General features: G+C 40.6%; 1 protein-coding gene across 6 annotated transcripts in view; it reads right to left on the bottom strand.

Annotated features, from left to right (window-relative positions):
* The window catches only part of TRIM44 (tripartite motif containing 44), a 114167-nt gene that overhangs the window by 49682 nt on the left and 43116 nt on the right, over positions 1-21369 (bottom strand). For 3 of the 6 annotated variants that reach the window (XM_005216394.5, XM_005216396.5, NM_001105014.2), the window contains exons 3-4: positions 19471-19710; positions 8342-8361 (exon numbers count right to left, since the gene is read on the bottom strand). In XM_005216394.5, coding sequence (XP_005216451.1) covers positions 8342-8361; positions 19471-19710 — 260 coding nt within the window. Of the gene's footprint in view, positions 1-8341; positions 8362-11924; positions 13927-13951; positions 18040-19470; positions 19711-21369 lie in introns of those variants that run through there. The other 3 variants (XM_059874999.1, XM_059875000.1, XM_024975561.2) reach the window with 3 other exon arrangements.

Here is a 21369-nt window from a genome sequence, read left to right as displayed (position 1 = left end):
TCAAATGGCACACAAGACCCTGGACAAGGGAGACTCAGCCACCCGTTAGTCCCACCTCCTGCCTCAGGCCAGTCATGCAGTTACTCACCCTTTACCACACAGCACAAGAGTTTACATCCCTCTGAGCCTTCAGAAAGGCTGATCTCTGTGCTTGCATGGTCTTTCCACCCTGTCTGTCTAGAAAAGCTAATCCCTACACCCATCCTTCAAAGCCAGCACAAACGCTATTTTTTCTGATTCTCTATTTTGAGTTAGTTGTACCTGATTCTACATCCAACATCTTTATTGTAGAGAATCATTGTACTGTAGTGGTCAAGAGCCCGCAGTCTTAAATCAGAGTACTTGAATTTGAATACTGGCTCTACCACTTTTCAGCTGAGTGACCTTGTTAGTGTACATACAACCTTTCTGCAACTCGGTTTTCTCATTCAGATGAGAAGTGAAGATAATGTATTAACCACTTATTAGGACTGTTGTGAGAAATTAAAAAAAAATGTTTAAAGTACTTTCTGATACATTGGAAAAGACCCTGATGCTGGGAAAGATCTCAGGCAAAAGGAGAGGGGCAGCAGAGGATGAGACGGTTGGATGGCGTTACTGATGTTACTGTTGCTCAGCTGCTAAGTCGTGTCTGACTCTCTGCAACCCCTTGGATGCAGCGCTGCAGTCAGAGTCCTCTGTCCCCCACTATGTCCCAGAGTTGGCTCAAATTCACGTTCATTTAGTTAGTGATGCCATTCAACCATCTCATCCTCCGTCGTCCCCTTTCTCCTCCAGTCCTCAGTCTTTCCCAGCATCAACAATGTGGTTGGCATTCAATAAATGCTTTTTTATAATATAATTAATATAATATAATATTATAATTACTATATTGCCCTTACATGTGAAATTAAAATTGTTTACTTAGTTCTCTCTTTTGAACCAGACTTTGAGATCTTCAAATACAGAGCCAAAGTCTGTCTTCATCTTCATATCTCTGAGGCCTAGCATGGGGCCTGGCAACAGAGTAGACAATTGAAAATGTTTCTGAACAAACGAATGAAAAAACTCCTCTGCAATTTTACTTGCTAAAGAGATAAGGGAACAGAGCTCCTAAAAGTGACTGTTATTCTGATGAGCTCTGAGGTCAAGCATATAAACAAGGTAAGCCTGCCAAGCATCATAAGTACGCACTGGATGGGAAACCAAAGTTGATTTAGCACAAAACCACACTATGAAAAGTGACATCCAGGTCTCTTCCTCCTGGGCCTTTTTTTCTTAGCATTATGAAGCCAAAAAAAGGCAGGCTGCTCCTAGCTAGCATTCCCACTGTAAAGTAGGTAGAATAAGCTAGAGTCACCTTGGCTGAATTTTCCAGCTGTGAATGGATTCTCTGGTTATTGGCGAATACGCACAAAATAAAATAGAGCTGTGGCTCTCACAGGCAAATATATGAAAATCAATTACCTTAGGAAGAAGGCCTGCTTTTATTAAAGATAGACAGTACAATGCCTTGCATGGCTTCATCCTTCATCCGGGTGAGGAGAGGATGAACAAGTCACATCAGCAGAGGAAAACTAAGTCAGCTCAGGCTCCATAAGAGAGAAATGTGACAGCAAAGACACTCTCTGTGCTGAAGACCAACTTAGATGTTAGAGCCCCACGTGAGGATAAGAGGCAATCCTGACAGTTCCACTCAATGTCCCAAGTATCAGAGCCATTTTCTTTGGCTTCCACCTAGGTCTTCTTAAATGAAGACAATGTAAATACCAAACCACAAATTTACCATCAGAGGATAAAAGATACCTAAGTCTATCACTGACTTAGTGCCCTCTTATCTCTACAAACTAAGTAATTAGGAAGAGAAATGCCAGATCTGAGGACATGCATATAGTTGTTATTTTAGGGCGTGGGGGGAAAGAGTACCTAGTATATAGAACCAAGAAAATTTTTAAAGAAACAAAATTGAGAAATGTAGAGGAAAAAACCGTACCAAATTATAGAATCTATAATCTGCTATAAGCAATTATTTTCATTTCATATTTGATATATGACTGTATTCCTACACACACTATATTCCCAAAAACTGGGGGCAGAGTAGGGCAAAGAAGGGCTAGTATTTACAGGAAAATAAAACCCAGCTACACAGAGACAAAGAGGTTAGTCTGTCCCCTACCAAGAACAGAAGGTGGGTCTGCTGACTCTCCCTGAGCTCCTGCTTCCTCAGAACTACTGTTTGTCGGATCACAGAATCAGCATGGTCAGATTCACACTGATCTCAGCGGGAGCTCTTTGCCTGAATAAGAGCCAGCTCTGGAGACGAAAAATTCTACAGAAATCCTCAGTATGGCTGTTACCATTTAAAACACCATTTCCTTTTAGTTAAAAGAAAAAAAAAAATCAGAGAAAATCTCGATAGCAAATGAAAATTTAATATTGATCTTGCTACTTTATCCTCAGAACACACGGGTTTAAGGGTCCTTCCCTCTCTGACTTCTTCCCACTGCACAACAGCTTTCAAGGCAGCAGAACCTATTGCCGCCTCCTCTCCTTGAATATATATTACTTCTCAGCAGGCTCCAGCAGGAGTAGAGAAGGAGCCAATCTGTGAGGGAGCAAACACAAGATCTCCCATAATAGCATAGAGAAGACAGAAAATTGCTGCCAAAAGTGTAAATTGCTTTTTTTTTCCCTTTGGCTTGGAAAAAAAAAATCACTATGGGCTTTAAAGATACCCTCTTAAAAGGTGATTCCACAGTGGTTAATATCCATGTTCTACATATCAGGACTTCTGTTCCTCCACTCCCTCCAAGAATCCTTGTCATCTGTATAACTGTATCATGGATTTGAAGAGGGACTACTGAGAAGTGAGAGGCAGCTGATTCTGCAAGGTCAAAGGAAGGCTTGGTTGCTTGCTCCCAAGGGAGTCTAAAAGCACTCCTTTTACTGCTGACCCTCAGGGGGCATTGTGTGAGGATGAGATGAAGAAATAGCCCCTTACGGTCACAGAGGCTAAGGAGAGGAAAAGTAGCCTGCAGAACACAGAGGCCGTAACATTTGAACGTCAACGCAAGTAAGAACTCCCAGGTTAGAGGAATGTGATCAAAGTGATGCTCTGACAAGTGAGTGTGAATCCTCATGCCTTTCATTCAGGGTCACAGAGAGAAATGGGCTGGCCCCTGGGAGATAGTACGCATCATGGCTGAGGGCATGAGCTCTGAAACCAGACTAGATTTAAATCCTAGCTCTGCTTCTACTAGCTGTGTGATCCAGGGCAAGTTAATCTTTCTGAGTGTTCATTTCTTCTTTTTTACAAGTAGGATAGTAGCTCCATCATAAGCTTTACATGAGGATTAAAAGGGAATATATAAAAAACACTTGTGCACAGTAAAACTTTAAAAAATGGTATCTTTGATTATCATTGTTGTTAACTAGTAGGAAAAGTACACAGCAGAATTCAGAACAAGGAACAGACATGGCCAAAAGCACAAATTCTTGGCCACCTCAAATCTCACTGGCTGGAAAAGTGAAAAGAGAGAAGAAGGCAGGGAGACTCTAGCGGGAAGGAATGGAGGAAAATATAGATCTATTTCAGACAAATATGCTTCAAAAGGACAGGATATTTCCTTTGTTTCGACCACCATAGAGAGTGGTTGGAATCCATTTCTCCCTGGACTTTTGTGCAGAAAGGGGAAGGAGCTGTGTGGTAAGAATACTAGCAAAGGAGACAGGTGTGAAACTCCGAGCAGACCTGGAACACAGCGTCTCCAGATTCATGTCTCTTCCGTCCCCCATGCGGGGAGACCCACACTTCCGTCTGTCTTCCTTACACATCAAACTCTCATTTAACACCGTCAGCAATACAGAAACCTTTGGAACAAAACTCTGGCTTACTGAGATGGTAAAGTGTATATCATAAAGGTGAGAAATTTCAGATCAAAGGCAATCTGCCCTGAGGTGTTAATTGGAACAAACTGAGCCAAATGGTAGTTCAACGCAAACTGAATGGAACCAGGTAGGAATTTAAAAGGTAAAAGGAAAATTTGACTCTTTCTGCCGTACTGGAACACGCTTTTTTCAAGTGCTCATTTTACCAAATAAGTTCCAGTCCAACAGATCCCTACTGACATCCATGGCAGCTTGGCTTGAGGGAGAAAGCTTGATATCTCGGTTGCTAGTAAAGAAACTATTTGTTGTTGTTATTTAGTTGGTGTCTGACTCTTTTGCGACCCCCCATGGACTGCTGCCTGCCAGGCTCCTCTGTCCTGGAATTCTCCAGGCAAGAATTCTGGAATGGGTTGCCATTTCCTCCTTCAAGGATCTTCCAGACCCAGGGATCACACTCACATCTCCTGCATTGGCAGGTGGATTCTTTACCACTGAGCCACCAGGGAAGCCCAAAGAAACTCTAAACACTTCACCACTATCTTGTCAAAATGACAGGAAGGAATCTGCAATTAAATTCTGAAGCCAGTATCTCATACTGAACAGTATCTCTGAAGGCAGTTAATCTCTTCATAAGGTCCCTTCATAAGGTCAACATGACTCTGGCAAGTGGTCATAAAGACAAGATGAACGTGTCCATCCTAACCAGACACTCACAGAAATGCCATTTCTATATGCAGAACATGTACACTACATCGGCTGAAGGGTTTTCTTTATATTGGTCTTGCTTGAATCCTCTCTCTGGGGAAGAAAATGTCTAGGACTCTGCTTTGTCTGGATTTTAAGGAGCTAGAGCTAGTTTTGAGAGAAGAGGCGGAGTTTTTCTAAACCAAAGGTTTACAGATAATCTGATGAGTTTGTCTAAACCAAAGGTCTGTGTAAAATGGTGAAAAATTGGTCAATAACTAGAGAAGATGTTCATATAGGCTCCCATCATCATGAGCCTGGTCTAACTAGTCTCCCAGGCTCTGAAACACCTCCCATTCATTTCCCTTTCTGCATGCAGATGAGCATGCAGACGAGACTTCCAAAATGCAAATCTACTCAGGTTTAATTCATGTTTTAAATTATTTAATGCCCTCCCATTTCAAGAGGCCTGTGAGGGCCCTCGGTGAGCTGGACTCTGCTTTCTTTCCTCCACTCTTCTCTTGTCTAGAGCTATTCCCCGAGTTGCTCCCGTCCCTGGAACAGCCCTGTCTCTGCCTCTCCTCTGACTGCCTCCTCATCCTTCAGACCTCCATTTACACAAAATCTTTTCTGGCTCAGTTCAGTTCAGTTAAGTCGCTCAGTCATGTCTGAATCTCTGCCATCCCATGAATTGCAGCACACCAGGCCTCCCTGTCCATCACCAACTCCCTGAGTTCACCCAAACTCATGTCCATCGAGTTGGTGATGCCATCCAGCCATCTCATCCTCTGTCATCCCCTTCTCCTCCTGCCCCCAATCCCTCCCAGCATCAGAGTCTTTTCCAATGAGTCAACTCTTCACATGAGGTGGCCAAAGTACGGGAGTTTCGGCCTCAACATCAGTCCCTCCAATGAACACCCAGGACTGGTCTCCTTTAGGATGGACTGGTTGGATCTCCTTGCAGTCCAAGAGACTCTCAAGAGTCTTCTCTAACACCACAGTTCAAAAGCATCAATTCTTTGGCGCTCACCTTTCTTCACAGTCCAACTCTCACATCCATACCTGACCACTGGAAAAACCATAGCCTTGACTAGACGGACCTTTGTTGGCAAAGTAATGTCTCTGCTTTTGAATATGCTATCTAGGTTAGTCATAACTTTCCTTCCAGGGAGTAAGCGTCTTTTAATTTCATGGCTACAATCAGCATCTGCAGTGATTTTGGAGCCCCCCAAATAAAGTCTGACACTGTTTCCACTGTTTCCCCATCTATTTCCCATGAAGTGATGGGACCAGATGCCATGATCTTCATTTTCTGAATGTTGAGCTTTAAGCCAACTTTTTCCCTCTCCTCTTTCACTTTCATCAAGAGGCTCTTTAGTTCCTCTTCACTTTCTGCCATAAGGGTGGTGTCATCTGCATATCTGAGGTTATTGATATTTCTCCCGGCAATCTTGATTCCAGCTTGTGCTTCTTCCAGCCCAGCGTTTCTCATGAGGTACTCTGCATATAAGTTAAATAAGCAGGGTGACAATATACAGCCTTGATGTACTCCTTTTCCTATTTGGAACCAGTCTATTGTTCCATGTCCAGTTCTAACTGTTGCTTCCTGATCTGCATACAGATTTCTCAAGAGGCAGGTCAGGTGGTCTGGTATTCCCATCTCTTCCAGAATTTTCCACAGTTTATTGTGATACACACAGTCATAGGCTTTGGCATTGTCAATAAAGCAGAAATAGATGTTTTTCTGGAACTCTCTTGCTTTTTCGATGATCCAGTGGATGTTGGCAATTTGATCTCTGGTTCCTCTGCCTTTTCTAAAACCAGCTTGAACATCTGGAAGTTCACAGTTCACATATTGCTGAAGCCTGGCTTGGAAAATTTTGAGCATTACTTTACTAGCGTGTGAGACGAGTGCAATTGTGGCCAGTTTGAGCATTCTTTGGCATTGCCTTTCTTTGGGATTGGAATGAATACTGACCTTTTCCAGTCCTGTGGCCACTGCTGAGTTTTCCAAATTTGCTGGCATATTGAGTGCAGCACTTCCACAGCGTCGTCTTTCAGGATTTGAAATAGCTCAACTGGAATTCCATCACTCCACTAGCTTTGTTCGTAGTGATGCTTTCTAAGGCCCACCTGACTTCACATTCCAGGATGTCTGGCTCTAGGTGAGTGATCACACCATTGTGATTATCTTGGTCGTGAAGATCTTTTTTGTATAGTGAGCCGCCCCTTATTCTCCAAGACTGTCTCAGGAGCCCTTCCTAAAGCAGCCTAAACTTCACTTAATCATAGCACTTCCTCCAGACTATAAGTGCCCAGTCATGTGCTTGTCTCTCCTACTAGACTCAGGACGCACAAGGCCAGGGACCATGTCTGTCTTAGTTTTCACATATGCTCAGTGTATAGCACAGTGCCTGACACACAGTAGGGTCATGAGAAAAAGAGAGTGGGAGAGAGGGCGAGAGGAAGGAAGGGAAGAAATGAACCGCAATATAAAGGGAGCCTGTTCCTGAGGATGGCTGGAGGATGGGCCTGAAGGGACCCCCTGAAGCTCTCTGGGCTTAGAGTGGGGGCTCCACTGGCCACAGAGGACAAGGAACGAGATTGAGGCTGAGAACTACAATCCCAAGGAAGGAAGCAGCAGGGAATACAGATGTGGGATAACATTTGGCACTAAGACAGGGGCTCAGGATGGGTGGAGGGAGAAAGGAAAAAGAAGGAATTGTATTTGTAAATAAGAACAAAGAAGGACCAAATCCTGGCTCCAGAAGCTCATTTAGCTTCCTTCAATGAGAGGCTTGCATTAGATGAGTGACTTTCAAACTGAGTTCTCAGGAACCCTAGGTTTGTGCACCAGCCCCTCAGGGTCTACTGTAAGGAATAGAGAAGTTTCACGAGTAGATGTGGCCCCAACTTTAACCAGACAAAAAATGCTTTGTATACACTCTACCCAAGGCCCATCTGAAAAAAAAGCTCTTTCTACTAAAACTAAAGTTTGAATAGCAGTGGCCTGGATGATCTTTCTGACAACTCCCAGCCTTAACCGTCCTGGATCCTATGTGACTGAGGGGGCCATCTGGACATTGCATTTTACTTTGTACAAATGCCCCTTGATTGTGTTCACAGCAGAGGTAGAGCATTGCCTAGAGCCTGTGCTCACTGCTGAGCAGAAAGAAGCAAAGGTAAGTAAACTAAAGTCCAGGTTCACTGAGAGGCAGAGGCAATGAAAAAATGCACTTTTAAATCTCATGTGGTCAAACAACAGCACAAAGAAGCATTTTTTTCTTCCTAAACAAAGTGTTGTACACCTATGACCTTGGGTTCACTATATTGGTGTCTTGAGTCAGACACAAGGCTGTTATGGGTCAGAAATAAAGAATATTGGATCCAGAGTCCATTAAAAAAAAAAAAAAAAGGCAATCCAATTCCAATCAAGAAAGAACAATGCAAAAGTTTATCTATTCAGTCCACCTGATACCTAATTACCATTTAAATATAGTACCTACTGGTCTTAACAAGGTATTCGGAATGTGCTACAGAATAAAGCAGAGTTACTATCATTGTATACTTTAAAGCTTATCTTTATCTGAAGGTTACAGACAGGAAATAGCATAGATGGGGAGGGAGATGGGAATCTTACAAAATAAGATCTTCAAAGCCCCTGGCTTAAGATGGAGATCCCTTATCTGTGCTGTTCCTTGGCTGGTCATATTTCACGGGCCTTCAAAGGCCACAAATGTCACTCTACTTCAATTCTGAGAACACACAAACCACAGTAATGTGATCTTACCCGGGTTCTTCCTCGTCGCCCTGAAAGAAACAGAAAGAAACAACATAAGAAATCAGGATCAGTAGAGACTGATGGAGATTTTTTTTGTTTTCCCTCTTCTCTCCCAATCTGAAAGCAAAGCTTATACATTTATTGCAACAGAGACAAGCTAGTCGACATCTAAGTGCTAAGACATGGGCTAATATAATCCTATGTTCAAACTGCCCAGCAGAGATGAACTAATAATTTGCCCTTGCAAGCAGAGAAGTGAATGCACAGACCTAGGAGGCCTAACTAAAAGCCTTGCCTTTTATTTGTATGGCTGGCAGTATTTAGTTTTGAGCAAACTGAGAGCCCAAAATAGCAGCAGGTCTCAGGCAAAGCTGACCAGCTCCAAAAGCATCAAGCTGTTCCCCTCAAAGGCACACTTCAGCCTCAGCCTGGCATCCTTTCCCTCCAAACATGAACACAGAAGCTCTAATAGGGAGCACACTATGTGCTCAAGGCTCTAAACCGGGGCTCGGGAAACTGGAATTCTAGTCCAAGCTCCGTTATTTATTAGCTGTGAGCCCTTGGGCAAGCCAGCTAATTACTCAGGACCTTGATCTTCTTTGTAAAAGGACAGTTCTGGCATTTGATGAGCCACACCATTCTCCAGCCAAACAATGACATTTCTCTACTTCTCATCCACTCTTTACAAAAGCAATGTGTGATGGTGATTTTTCCAGGTACTGCATTCTGTGAGCCTAACTTTATTAGTGATCACAGCAGATTTCTTTGAGCCTCTTTTTGTGACCAAACAAGATTTTTCAAATGACACTCAAGCCTTCTCCAAGGGACCTCATTTATCCTTCTGGTGACAGAGTATCTTTGATGTCCTCCTCTTTAGTCATACAGTCAATAGAGACTGTATCTCTTGGTTGGAGATAACTCCCCAGGAACTTTTTTGATTAATGGATAGATTGACTGATTGATCTTATAGGTATAAAGGAGAATGAGCTCTGGAGTCAGACACTTGGTCCAAATCTTCACTCCATTACTTGCTTGCTGTCCTACCCTGGTCAAATTATTTTGCCTTTCTTAACTTCAATTTTCTAATTAGTAACATAGGGGTAAAAATTGTCTTTATAATATAGGGTAAGCATGAAATTAAATGAAATAATGTGTACAAATGTCAAACACAGTGCCTAACACACAGAATGCATGTAATAAAGGTTATTATCAACATCACTAAGGATTCAGTGTGATTCATTAGGAAGCTCGTACCTCAGGGCACTGAAGAAAACAGACAAAAAACCCATCCTGATCGATCCTTCTAGGAGCTCCCATTCCGGAGCAGGGGAACTAGATAGAAAGTGAACTACGCCTAAATGTCTTACGGGTGCTACCAAAGACATACACGGAATGCTCGGAGAGTCAGAAGAAAAGCGATAAACACAGCCTCTCCCGGAGAAGGGGGAGAAGGCTCCACGGAGAACGTGGCATTTATACCGCCCCTTGGGGAATAAGAAGGACTTTCCCAGGTTGAGAACAGAAGATAAACAGGGAGGGCACTGGAATAGCAAGAGCAAAGCCACCGCGGTTTATAAAATCCCGGTTTAAGGAACTTTGAGTTCTGTGAAACTAGAGAATGGGGCTGTGTATGTGCGAGTCTTGGGCAGGAGACGCGGGGGTGGCAGTGGTGTGGGTGGGCTGGGGGGCTGGGAATGCATCAGAGGTGACGGGACACTGCCAGCGCGCAAGCCTCTCAAGGACACCTGCGGTCAGAAAGGTGATTCTGAACAGATTGTGCGTGGAGGTTGGATACAAAAAGGCATTTTTAGAAGACTGTTAAGAATCTGCACTCTTGCTGAGGGTGCTAATCATCTAATGAGAACTGGGGCAAGTGGCGGAAGGAGGGTACAGGGGTGGTGGAAACCTTCGCTTGTGGTTTGTTTGACTGGCATGTCTTATGGGAACTGTAATCTAGTGAAAAAAATCCATATAATTTAAATTTAATATGAGCTACATAACTATCAATGACATACTTAAACCTCAACACAATTTTCCAACTATCTTTGGGTGTTAAAACATAATTATCTAGGAGAACTGTAAGGAAAAAAGTATCCAGACTTCCTTCCATGATTCAGAGGAAGTCTTCACAATCACCCATCTTGGTATAATGGTCAAGAGATAGGCTTTCTAAGTTAGAGAAACGTGGCTTTGAATTCTGGTTCGTCAACTCCAACAGGGAAGCTTTTGACAGTTTACTTAACTTTTCCAAGGTTCAGTTTCCTCATCTGCACATGGAAATCCTAATTCTTACCTCAAGGGGTGGCTACATGGATTCATTAAATGAGAAAATGTGTATAAAACATTAAGCAAGTGTCTAGTGTAAGTGCTCAACAAATGGTGGTCATTATTGTACTTCTCCGAAATGTTATTGGATAACATTTCTAGGGATAGTGGGAAAGAACAGAGAAGATGGGCTTTGCTTTCATTCATCCATTTCTGCTGCCTATAGCTAGGTGATTATTTTTAACAAAACAAAAATCACTATCACAAAGCACAGGAAAAACAGGGTGAGAGTCTCACTTTTGAAGAAATGAATAGATGAACGCAAGAACAAATGCACACACATATAAGGCAATTCTGAACAGGTCAGCAGACGTTCAGAGGATTAGTAATCTTGCTAGTAAAAGGTGAGCCCACTCTCTTCCCACTACCTGAAATGCCCACTCTAGTGTTCTTGCCTGGAGAATCCCAGGGACGGGGGAGCCTGGTGGGCTGCAGTCCATGGGGTCGCTAAGAGTTGGACACGACTGAGCGACTTCACTTTCACTTTTCACTTCCATGCATTGGAGAAGGAAATAGCAACCCACTCCAGTGTGTTCTTGCCTGGAGAATCCCAGGGATGGGGGAGCCTGGTGGGCTGCCGTCTATGGGGTCGCACAGAGTCGGACACGACTGAAGGGACTTAGCAGCAGCAGCAGTGTTCTGAGAGTTAGTTCCCATCCTTAAAGGTCAAGCCTCACCCGGAAAGTTTTCTTCAATAGTGGTACAAATGAACTTATTTACAGAACAGAAAAAGACTCACAGACATAGAAAACAAACTTACGGTTGCCAAATGGTAAAGGGCTGGGGAGGCATAAATTAGAAGTTTGGAATTAACAGATGCATACTTGCATACATGCTAAGTGGCTTCAGTAGTGTCTGATTCTTTGCGACCTATGGACCACAGCCTGCCCAGGCTTCCCTTTCCAAGGGATTTGCCAGGCAAGAATACCGGAGTGGGTTGTCATTTCCTACTCTAGGAACAGATATATACTATTATATATAAAATAGATAAAAAATAAGGATTGACTGTATAGCACAGGAAACTGTATTGAGTATCTTATAATAATGTATAATGGAAAAGAATCTGGAAAAGAATATATATATATAAACATATATGTGTGTATATATATCAAAGTGATTCAGTTATATAAATATATCATACTTATATATATAAATTTGATATATTTATATAACTGAATCACTTTGACATACACCTGAAACATAACATTGTAAACTACACTTCAGTTTAAAAATGGTATAAAAAAAGGATTCTACATTCAACTTTCTTCAAATGTTATCCTCCTCACTTAAAAAGAGACTGAAACTGGACCTTGTAAGTGAAACAGTATGAGTATGGTTTGGAAATAGCGCATTCCACTCCAAAGAGCAAACTCAAACTCTCAAAGAAAAGGCCTTAAGTTAGAATCAAATAAAATATACTGGCTATATATTTTGCTGGCTATATATTATACTGGCAAATAATTTTCTGGCTTTAGAATAATCTTTATGAAAAAAAGCAAATAGCACTTGGGCAGGTAGGACACCCAGACATTGTTTTTATCAGCTTTATTGAGGTATAATTTTTAATACTATAAAATTAACTGCTTTAAGTTTATATTAATAACTTTAAATTTAGAGTTAAGCAACTATTACTACAAAATTGCTTAAAAACTCTACATACATACACACAAGCACACACGACATGAAATTATCTTTTTCCTTCTTAACTTCCTTAAAAGCACAGTTTTAAGCTAAAATTATAGGTCTTGCAGTGTTTATTACATACATAAATTATATACATATGACAACTATAACATAAAGGATATGGAAAGAGGGTCAGTTGACCTATATAGTTTCAAGCTCTCTACACTTTATGTGAAGCGGTTTAAAATTAATTTTAAGTAAACTGAAAATTTAAGGATACATACTATAATCCTTACAGAAACCACTAAAAAATAATGCAAAATAATAGAGCTAGAAGGCCAATGGATATATTATAATGGGATTCAAGGAAATGTTTCAAAATCCAAAAGAAAGCAAGAAAAGACAATGAGAAGAACAAAAACAGAAAACAAATCATATAATGCAGACCTAAATTTAACCATATTAATAATAACATCAAATGTTAATGGACATTACACTTCAGCTAAAACATAGAGATTACCAGAATGGATAAATGACTAAGACCCAGCTACATGTTGTCTATGAGAGACATTAAGTTAACAATATAGACAGATTGAAAGCAAATGAATGGAAAGAGATAAACCACAAAAACAGTAAGCATAACACTAAACTGGTTTTACTAACATTAGATAAAATAGATATCAAGACAGAGCATTAACAGAGAAAAAGGGAATGTTCATAACGATTAAAGGACTGGTTCATCAGGAAGATACAACGATCATAAATATGTGTTTGCTTAGTGACAGAGCTTCAAAATATCTGAAGAACAGTTGACAGAATTAAAGAAATAGATAATCCCTCATCATACTTGAAATGTAACATCCCTCTCTCAGCAATAGATTGAATTTGACATAAAAATCAGTAAAAACATAAATTTTCTGAACTCCTAATTGCTATTTAAAGAACACCACACTTCAAACTACAGAATATATATTCTTTTTAGGTATGCATATGCATTCAACAAGAAAGACCATATGACTGGTCATAAAACAAGCCTCAATAAGTGTTAGATGATTAAAATCATTCAGAATAGGTTCTCTGTTGACAATGAAACTAAACTAGAAATAACAAGGTATGTAGGAAAATACCCTATATTTAGAAACTAAACAATATCCTCCCAAATAATCAATGAACAAAAAGAAGAAAGCACATAGTAAATGAAAAAATATTTCAAACTGAATGATAAAGAAACCACAACATAACCAAGTTGTATGATTCAACAGTGATGAGAGGAAAATGTATTGCTCTAAAAATTTACATAAAAGAAGAAAGTAGTAAAATCCACAATCTACTTACACAGAAAAAAGAATAAGGTAAACTCAAAATAAGTAGGAAAAAAGCAGACACAAGTAAAATAGAAAACAAAGAGTAAAATTAGCAAATCCAAAAGTCAGTTCTTTAAAAAGACTAATAAAATTAATAAAATATAAGTTAGACTGATTAAGGATAAAAGAGGGAAAATCACAAATTATCAGTATCAGAAATGAAAGATGGATTACTATTCTAGAGACTGCTGCTGCTGCTGCTGCTGCTAAGTCACTTCAGGTGTGTCCGACTCTGTGCGACCCCATAGACGGCTGCCCACTAGGTTCCTCTGTCCCTAGAGACTATAGACAATTAAAAAATATAAGAAAATATATGAACAACTTTATACTAAAAACTAAAGCAACTTAGGTGAAAATGACAAGTTTCTTGAAAATTACAACCAATTTTAACATTTCAAATCAATGTAAGATGAAAAATTTTGACTAGGTCTACATCAAAGAAATTGAATTGGCTATCAGAAACCTTCACATAAAGAAACTCTACGACAGATGGTTTTGCTTATAAATTCTACCAAATATTTAAGGAAGAAATAACACCAATCTTACAAAAACTCTTCCAGAAAATAGATGAGGAGGAAATAACTTCTCAGGTTGTTTTCTGAGGCCAGCACTATCCTAATACCAAAGCCTGACAATGACATTATAAAAATATAAACTTACAAATGAATATCCCTCTCTGAAGGGGGCTTCCCTGGTGGCTCAGACAGTAAAGAATCTGCCTGCAGTGCAGGAGATCCAGGTCCAATCCTTGGGTCAGGAAGATCCCATGGAGAAAGGAATGGCTACCCACTCCAGTATTCTTGCCTAGAGAATTCCATGGGCAGAGGAGCCTGGTGGGCTACAGTCCATGGGTTTACAAAGAGTTGGACATGACTGAGAGACTAACACTTTCACCTCACATCTCTCTCTGAACACAGACATAAAACTCTTTAACAAAATATTAATGAATTGAACTCAGATAATACATAATGACCAGGTGGGAGTTTATCTCAGGAATGCAAGGTTTAGTATTGCAATGCAAGATTCAACATTGTAAAATTAACCAAAGTAATCAGCCATCACACCAGAATGGAAGAGATTCACTTAATAATTTCAGTAGATATAAAAAAAATATCTTACTTCTAACCATGTTCATCTGAATTATTGTTTCCATGTCTAATGTCATTTCTCTTTGATTTCAAGATGTTTTCTTTGTCCTAAGTTTTTGGAAGTTTGATTTTGATGAGTCTAGGTATGGATTTCTTAGGTTTATCTCACTTGGGTTCATCTGGTTTCTTAAATATCTGGGTTTATATTTTTTCAACCAAATTTTAGAAATTCCTTTTCCTCCTCTTGCTGGACAAGTGACATATATGTCAGAGCTTTCTTTATTGTCCCACAGATCTCTGAGATTCAATTCAATTATTTTTCAATCTTTTTTCTTGTTTGTTCAGATTGAGTGCCCATTGATGTGTCTTAAATTCACTGATTCTTTCCTGTCATTTCCTATTTGCCATTGAGCCAGTCTAGTGAATTTTTCATGTCTGTCATTGTATTTTTCAGCTTTAAACTTTCATTTGGTCCTTCTTCATATCTTGTATTAATATTTCTTTCCTGAGATTTTAAAATATTTTTCATTTGTTTCCAGCATTTGTTACTGCTTATTGAGACATTTTTATAATAGTGACTTTAAAATTCTAGTCTGATAATCCCTAGTACTGTGTCTTCCTGGTGTGGCCATCTCCTGATTTTTTTCTCATTAGAATTGAGATTTCTTTGGTTCTTGGTATAATGAGTACTATGGACTATATCCTAAACATTATAAGATCCGGTTACTAATTATATCTTCTATTCTAGAAGACTGTCAACCTGTTTAGGTTCAGAACACATTTCCTAGATCACTTTTATGGCTTATAGTTCACATGTCATTTGAGTTTATTAAACTTCTGCAGTGCCATTCTGGTCGCTTCCTTCAGATGACAGAGCTCCAGTCTAGTCTCTGTCAGTGCTAGCTCAGGAGGAGGAGGGGAACCAGTTCATCACTACCAAGTAAAAGGGGAAGGTATGATTCCACCCTCTGAGTCAGCTGGGGAGGGGCATTGCCTAGTTAATGCAGGGTGAGAGGGAGACGTTAAATCTCCAACTACAGTCCCCACATGGAAGGGACGATATGAAAATGAAAGTGTTAGTCACTCAATTGAGACCCCATGGAGTATAGCCTGCCAGGCTTCTCTGTCCATGGAATTCTCCAGGCAAGAACACTGGAGTGGGTAGCCATTCCTTTCTCCAGAGGATCTTCCCGACCTAGGGATTGAACCCAGGTCTCCTGCATTGCAGGTGGATTCTTTACCATTTGAGCCACCAGAGAACCCCACAGGGGATAGTTTGCTATTTCCTTCCTATTATTGCAAAGGAGTGGTAGAAGTCAGAGTTCTACCTTCAGGCTCCATAGGAGGTAGGCATTACTTAATTACTGTGAGGGATAGATACAAACTTTTACCTAAAGACTCCATGGAGAAAAAATGACACCCCGTTACTTTGGGTGAGGGTGTAAAATAGGGTGTCCCTCACTGGCTCCACTACTGTGGTATCAGTTGGGGCTGGGAAAGGATGCAGCTTTTTTCAAGGTGCCTTCCACAACAGGAAGACACAGTATTAGGGATTATCAGATCAGAATTTTAAAGTCACTATTATAAACACCATGCCCATTCATCCAGAATAGGCAGAAATGATTAAAGGGTTTCTCTTCAGTTGAACTGCCCTTTACCAAGTCCTTTGGCTAGAGAGCAGGTTTTCTCTTGCAGATGTTCTTTTTGTCTGTGCTCACTAGTATTTCTAGCTTGCAGAACACCCAGGCCAGGATACATAGGAAGCAAGAACCCTGCCTCCGTTCCCCTCAAGGAAATCATTGTGGTGTGGCTCCTCATATCCCAAGATCCCTGGTCAGTCTGCCATCTTTTCTCCACTTTTGAGAATCTTCTGGTAGGTGACTCAGAATTTTGTCTAGGAATTTCTGCTGTGATTGGTGGGAATGAGTGCAATGAAAATGCATTTACTCCATCTTGTTCGGAACCAGACGTGCAATTTGTTTTTAAATGCGAACAAGAACTGAGGATAGAAGGTTGGAAAGATGGCTATATACATAAAATGAATCGAGTGCAGTAAACTGTTAATGGCAGAATCCTGGTGCAAGTATATGGGTGTTATCTATAAAATTCTTTCAACTTTGCTATGTATAGCAAATGTTATGAAATTTTTCATAATAAAGGGTTGGGTAAGATTTTCTGATCAAAATAAAAATTCAGGAAAATTTTAAAAACCTATACAATGCAAAGAGAAGAAATAATTCCTCTGTTGAGTGAAAGAGAGGTACTGGAAATCTGCTCTGATCAGTAAGTTACCACATTAGCTGGAATGAGCGGCTATTAGAGAATAACAGCTTTGTGTAAATGCTTTAGCCAGATGTATGCTACTTCTCATTTTTAATAGCTTACTATGTCCATTGCCTGGTCCTTAGGGCTTGTCATCTTTGCACCCCTAAGAGCAATTCCATCGGAGTTAACAAGCATAGTGAAACTGAGCTACTCAAGTAGTTAAAGGACAATTAATGTTGGCGAGGGGCTAAATTCTTTATTTGAAATGAAAATAAAAGAGAGGGCGATTTCTTCAAAATTGAATCTTTATTTCTGAAAAAAAAAAATAATCTACACACAGAATAAATGTGAAGGGTCCAATCTGAGCTGCAACTGGGGACAGAGTTATGTCAATGATCTCTTAAGGCTGAACCTTTTGTTTGTTTGGACTTTGGACACAAAGTCCACTCCATTATTAAAGAAAAATTTTAAATAAATTTACTTAAAAATAAATTTATTATTATTTATAATTAATTTTTAAAAAGACACACAGTGAGCATTTCCACAGAGTAAAGGGTCTTAGGAATGCAAAGCGGTCCAGGGCACTGATTCTCCTTATTCTTCCCACAGATATAAACAGGACATTTGGCAGCTGGTAGGAAAAAGCACAGCACGGGAACAGGATGGACTGAATCCCGGCTCTTTTCTGCTAACTAAATGACACCCGGTCAGTGTCTACAGCTCTTGGCATCTCAACAGCCCATCTGTAAAATGGATACAATGAACACTGAAATAAGGATTAAATGAAATGATAAATATAACATGCTCTCTCACCTATCTAGAATTGTATTTAGGTACGCACTTTGTTAATTCTGGGGAGGATGAAATGAAAAGAACAAGTGCTATTCTCTTCCGTTCACACACTGATGAAAATTAATCAAGAACTCTAGATGAGTGAAACAATGGTCTCTTACGTTTCCCGTCAGGACGACACCAGCAGTACCCGCCTCCTAGATGTACCCTGGCTGCTTTAATGGCTGCATTATTCTGTGGCTGGGCTCTCCTGGGCCAAGGCAAAAATTATACGTTAAGGCTGAGCTCACTGAGTTAGCAGGTATACTAGAAAGTTCACAGGACTCTCCTAGGTGTTCTTCTAGAAAGGCCTGCCCTAAACCTACTTGGCATAAGCTTAACCAGAATTTTCAACATAATGGTATGAAACCTCATCAACAGTGGCCTCTCTCCAGTGGCTGAAATATAAGTTTTACACGTGGGCTTCCCCAGCTGGCGCTAGTGGTAAAGAATCCACATGCCAATGCAGGGGTTGCAAGAGATGTGGGTTCAGTCCCTGGGTCTGGAAGATCCCCTGGAGTAGGAAATGGCAGCCCACTCTAGTATTCTTGCCTGGAAAGTTCCATGGACAGAGGAGCCTGGCAGGATATAGTCCACAAGGTCGCAAAGAGTCAGATGCAACTGAGCACATGCATTTAAAAGAGTGGCCACCTTAATTTTTTTTTTTTTTTTAACAATAGATTCTAAATGCCTGAATATGTTGTTTGGTAAAATGTCTTAAGATTCTTTTATTATTGTTACAAAATAACAATGAATGTAGTGACTAAAACTGTCACTTAACATTTACCTTGAGTCTTTCACTGCTATCTTTGATCCTCACAATGCCTGAGCCCACATGCCCCTCAATCCAACAGTCACGCCCCCAATTTATGTAATTAGCTTCATAAAAAGACCAGCTGGAGACACCTTTCACTATTCACAAAATGAGTCCAGTCTTTTATTTTGGCCTGCTTTATGCTCACTTCCTGACATTCTCATTCAGCCCAGTTCTCATCCCCACAGTGACTTTATCTATAGGCTCATTTAATCACTGGGAATCTGTCAATTGTCCTCTTCTCTGGCTCTGATTTCTGGCTTCCCTCATTACCTGGGAACAGTATCTGCCCCACTGACTACACTCCTTTAAGGCACAGTGTACACATATTTTGCTAGGCCTAGTTTTGGAGTGCGCCGGAGAAGGCAATGGCACCCCACTCCGGTACTCTTGCCTGGAGAATCCCATGGATGGAGGAGCCTGGTGGGCTGCAGTCCATTGGGTCACTAAGAGTCGGACACGACGGAGCGACTTCACTTTCACTTTTCACTTCCATGCATTGGAGAAGGAAATGGCAACCCACTCCAGTGTTCTTGCCTGGAGAATCCCAGGGACAGGGGAGCCTGGTGTGCTGCCGTCCATGGGGTCGCACAGAGTCGGACACGACTGAAGCGACTTAGCAGCAGCAGTAGTTTTTGAGTGCAGGCCCGAGCAGCCAACATCTCCAAACTGGTTTATACACCAGTCTAAACACTTATGTCCTATTGAAGCTTTCAATCCATTCATGTTTAGGGACTAAAATGGGGGAATTTCCATAATTAACAAATAGGGCAGTCAGTTTCTGCCTATTTTTCATGCTACTGGTTTATTATAGGCATTCTCCTTTACCTCCGCCTTTGGCTCAGCTGATTCATTAGAGGTATCAAGTTGTTCCTTGGCTTGGGCCATCTGAGTCATCAATCTATCCATATGGGACTGGATGTCAGCCAGTATCTCAGTCACATGAGCTGTGGCCATTGCTTCCTGGATGTCCACTAAATGAAGGGCCTTCTGCTCCTCATCCGCAATCACTTTTTGAACTTTCTTAAATTCTTGCTGTATAAACATCTTCATCTGGTCCCGGGTTACCTACAGAACAGAGACAAGTCAGAATGCGTTGGACATGCAAAGAAATGGGAGAGTAGGGCTATTATTCTAAATGCTAGGTAGCCCTGGCCAAAACTCAAACCGTGGGTCCTATCCGATCCCGAAGTTTTGGGAATATCCTCTGAACTATGTTTCTCAGATATTGTTGATGAATTTCCTGCTACTCTTTCTGCTTTTTTCATTCTTTAGGAAGTGACTCCTTGTCCTTCCTTTTTACTTTTTTGTTTTTATATCATTAATACATAATTACTTCTTAAAAATTTAATAGGTACTGTTCTTGTTGTTTAGTTGCTCAGTCGTGTCTGACTCTTTGTGACTCCGTGGACTGCAGCCATTCCAGCTCCTCTGTCCATGGGATTTTCCAGCAGGAATACTGGAGTGGGGTGCCATTTCCTTCTCTAGGGCATCTTCCCCACCCCAGGCCTGAATCCATGTCTCCTATATTGCAGACAGATTCTTTGTGTATATTAAAAGAGAGAGAGAGAAATTCTTCTCTCTCTTTCCCAATACCATTTTCCTCCTCAGTGGGTAATTACTGTTAACAGTCTGCTGCTACTGCTAAGTCACTTCAGTCGTGTCCAACTCGGTGCGACCCCGTAGACGGCAGCCCACCAGGCTCTCCCATCTCTGGGATTCTCCAGGCAAGAACACTGGAGTGGGTTGCCATTTCCTTCTCCAATGCATGAAAGTGAAAAGTGAAAGTGAAGTCACTGAGTTGTGTCCAACTCTCAGCGACCCCATGGACTGCAGCTCACCAGGCTCCTCCGTCCATGGGATCTTCCAGGCAAGAGTACTGGAGTGGGGTGCCATTTCCTTCTCCAGTTAACAGTCTATACATGCCTTTCTGGTCATTATGTGTGTGTGTGTGTATATATACATACACACACATATACAGGCATACCTTGGAGACACACAGGTTCTGCTCTAGACCACCACAGTAAAGTGAATATTACAATAAAAAGTCACACATATTTTTTGGTTTCCCAGTACATATAAAAGTTATATTTATACTACACTGTAGTCTATTAAGTATGCAAGAGCATTATGTTTACAAAAATAATATATATATACTTTAATTTAAAAATACTTCATTGCTAAAAAATGCTAACCATCATTTGAGCCTTCAGCAAGTCATAAACTTTTTATAATGGTAACATCAAGATCACTGATCAAAGATCACAACATAATAGACACAATAATGAAAAAGTTTGATATGCTACAAGAATTACCACAACGTGAACACAGGGACAGAAAGTGAGCATATGCTGTTGGGAAAAGAGTACTGCTCAACGCAGGGCTGCTACAAGCCTTCAACTTGTAAGACACGGTGTCTGCAAAGCACAATGAAGTGAACCGCAGTAAAACAAAGTATACTGTACACATACAGACAATTACGTTGCTTTTATGTAAATGGATCATGGTGAACATATGGTTCTGTGTCTTGATTTCCTACTTAAAAAGTTAGTATATACAGAACAACTTCATTCATTGTATTATTTTTAATGTCTGTATGATATGGGTATATATAGATATGGACATCTATATATAGAGAGATAAAAGAATAAATATATCCATTAAATATTTCCCTTCTTAATAGAAATACAAGATATTTCCAAACTTTTGCTTTTATGAACAGGAGAG

This window comes from Bos taurus, chromosome 15, assembly GCF_002263795.3.
Source record: "Bos taurus isolate L1 Dominette 01449 registration number 42190680 breed Hereford chromosome 15, ARS-UCD2.0, whole genome shotgun sequence".
Taxonomy (NCBI): domain Eukaryota; kingdom Metazoa; phylum Chordata; class Mammalia; order Artiodactyla; family Bovidae; genus Bos; species Bos taurus.
The sequence above is the reverse complement of the archived record's forward strand: the minus strand, read 5'-3'. Positions and strand labels throughout refer to the sequence as shown.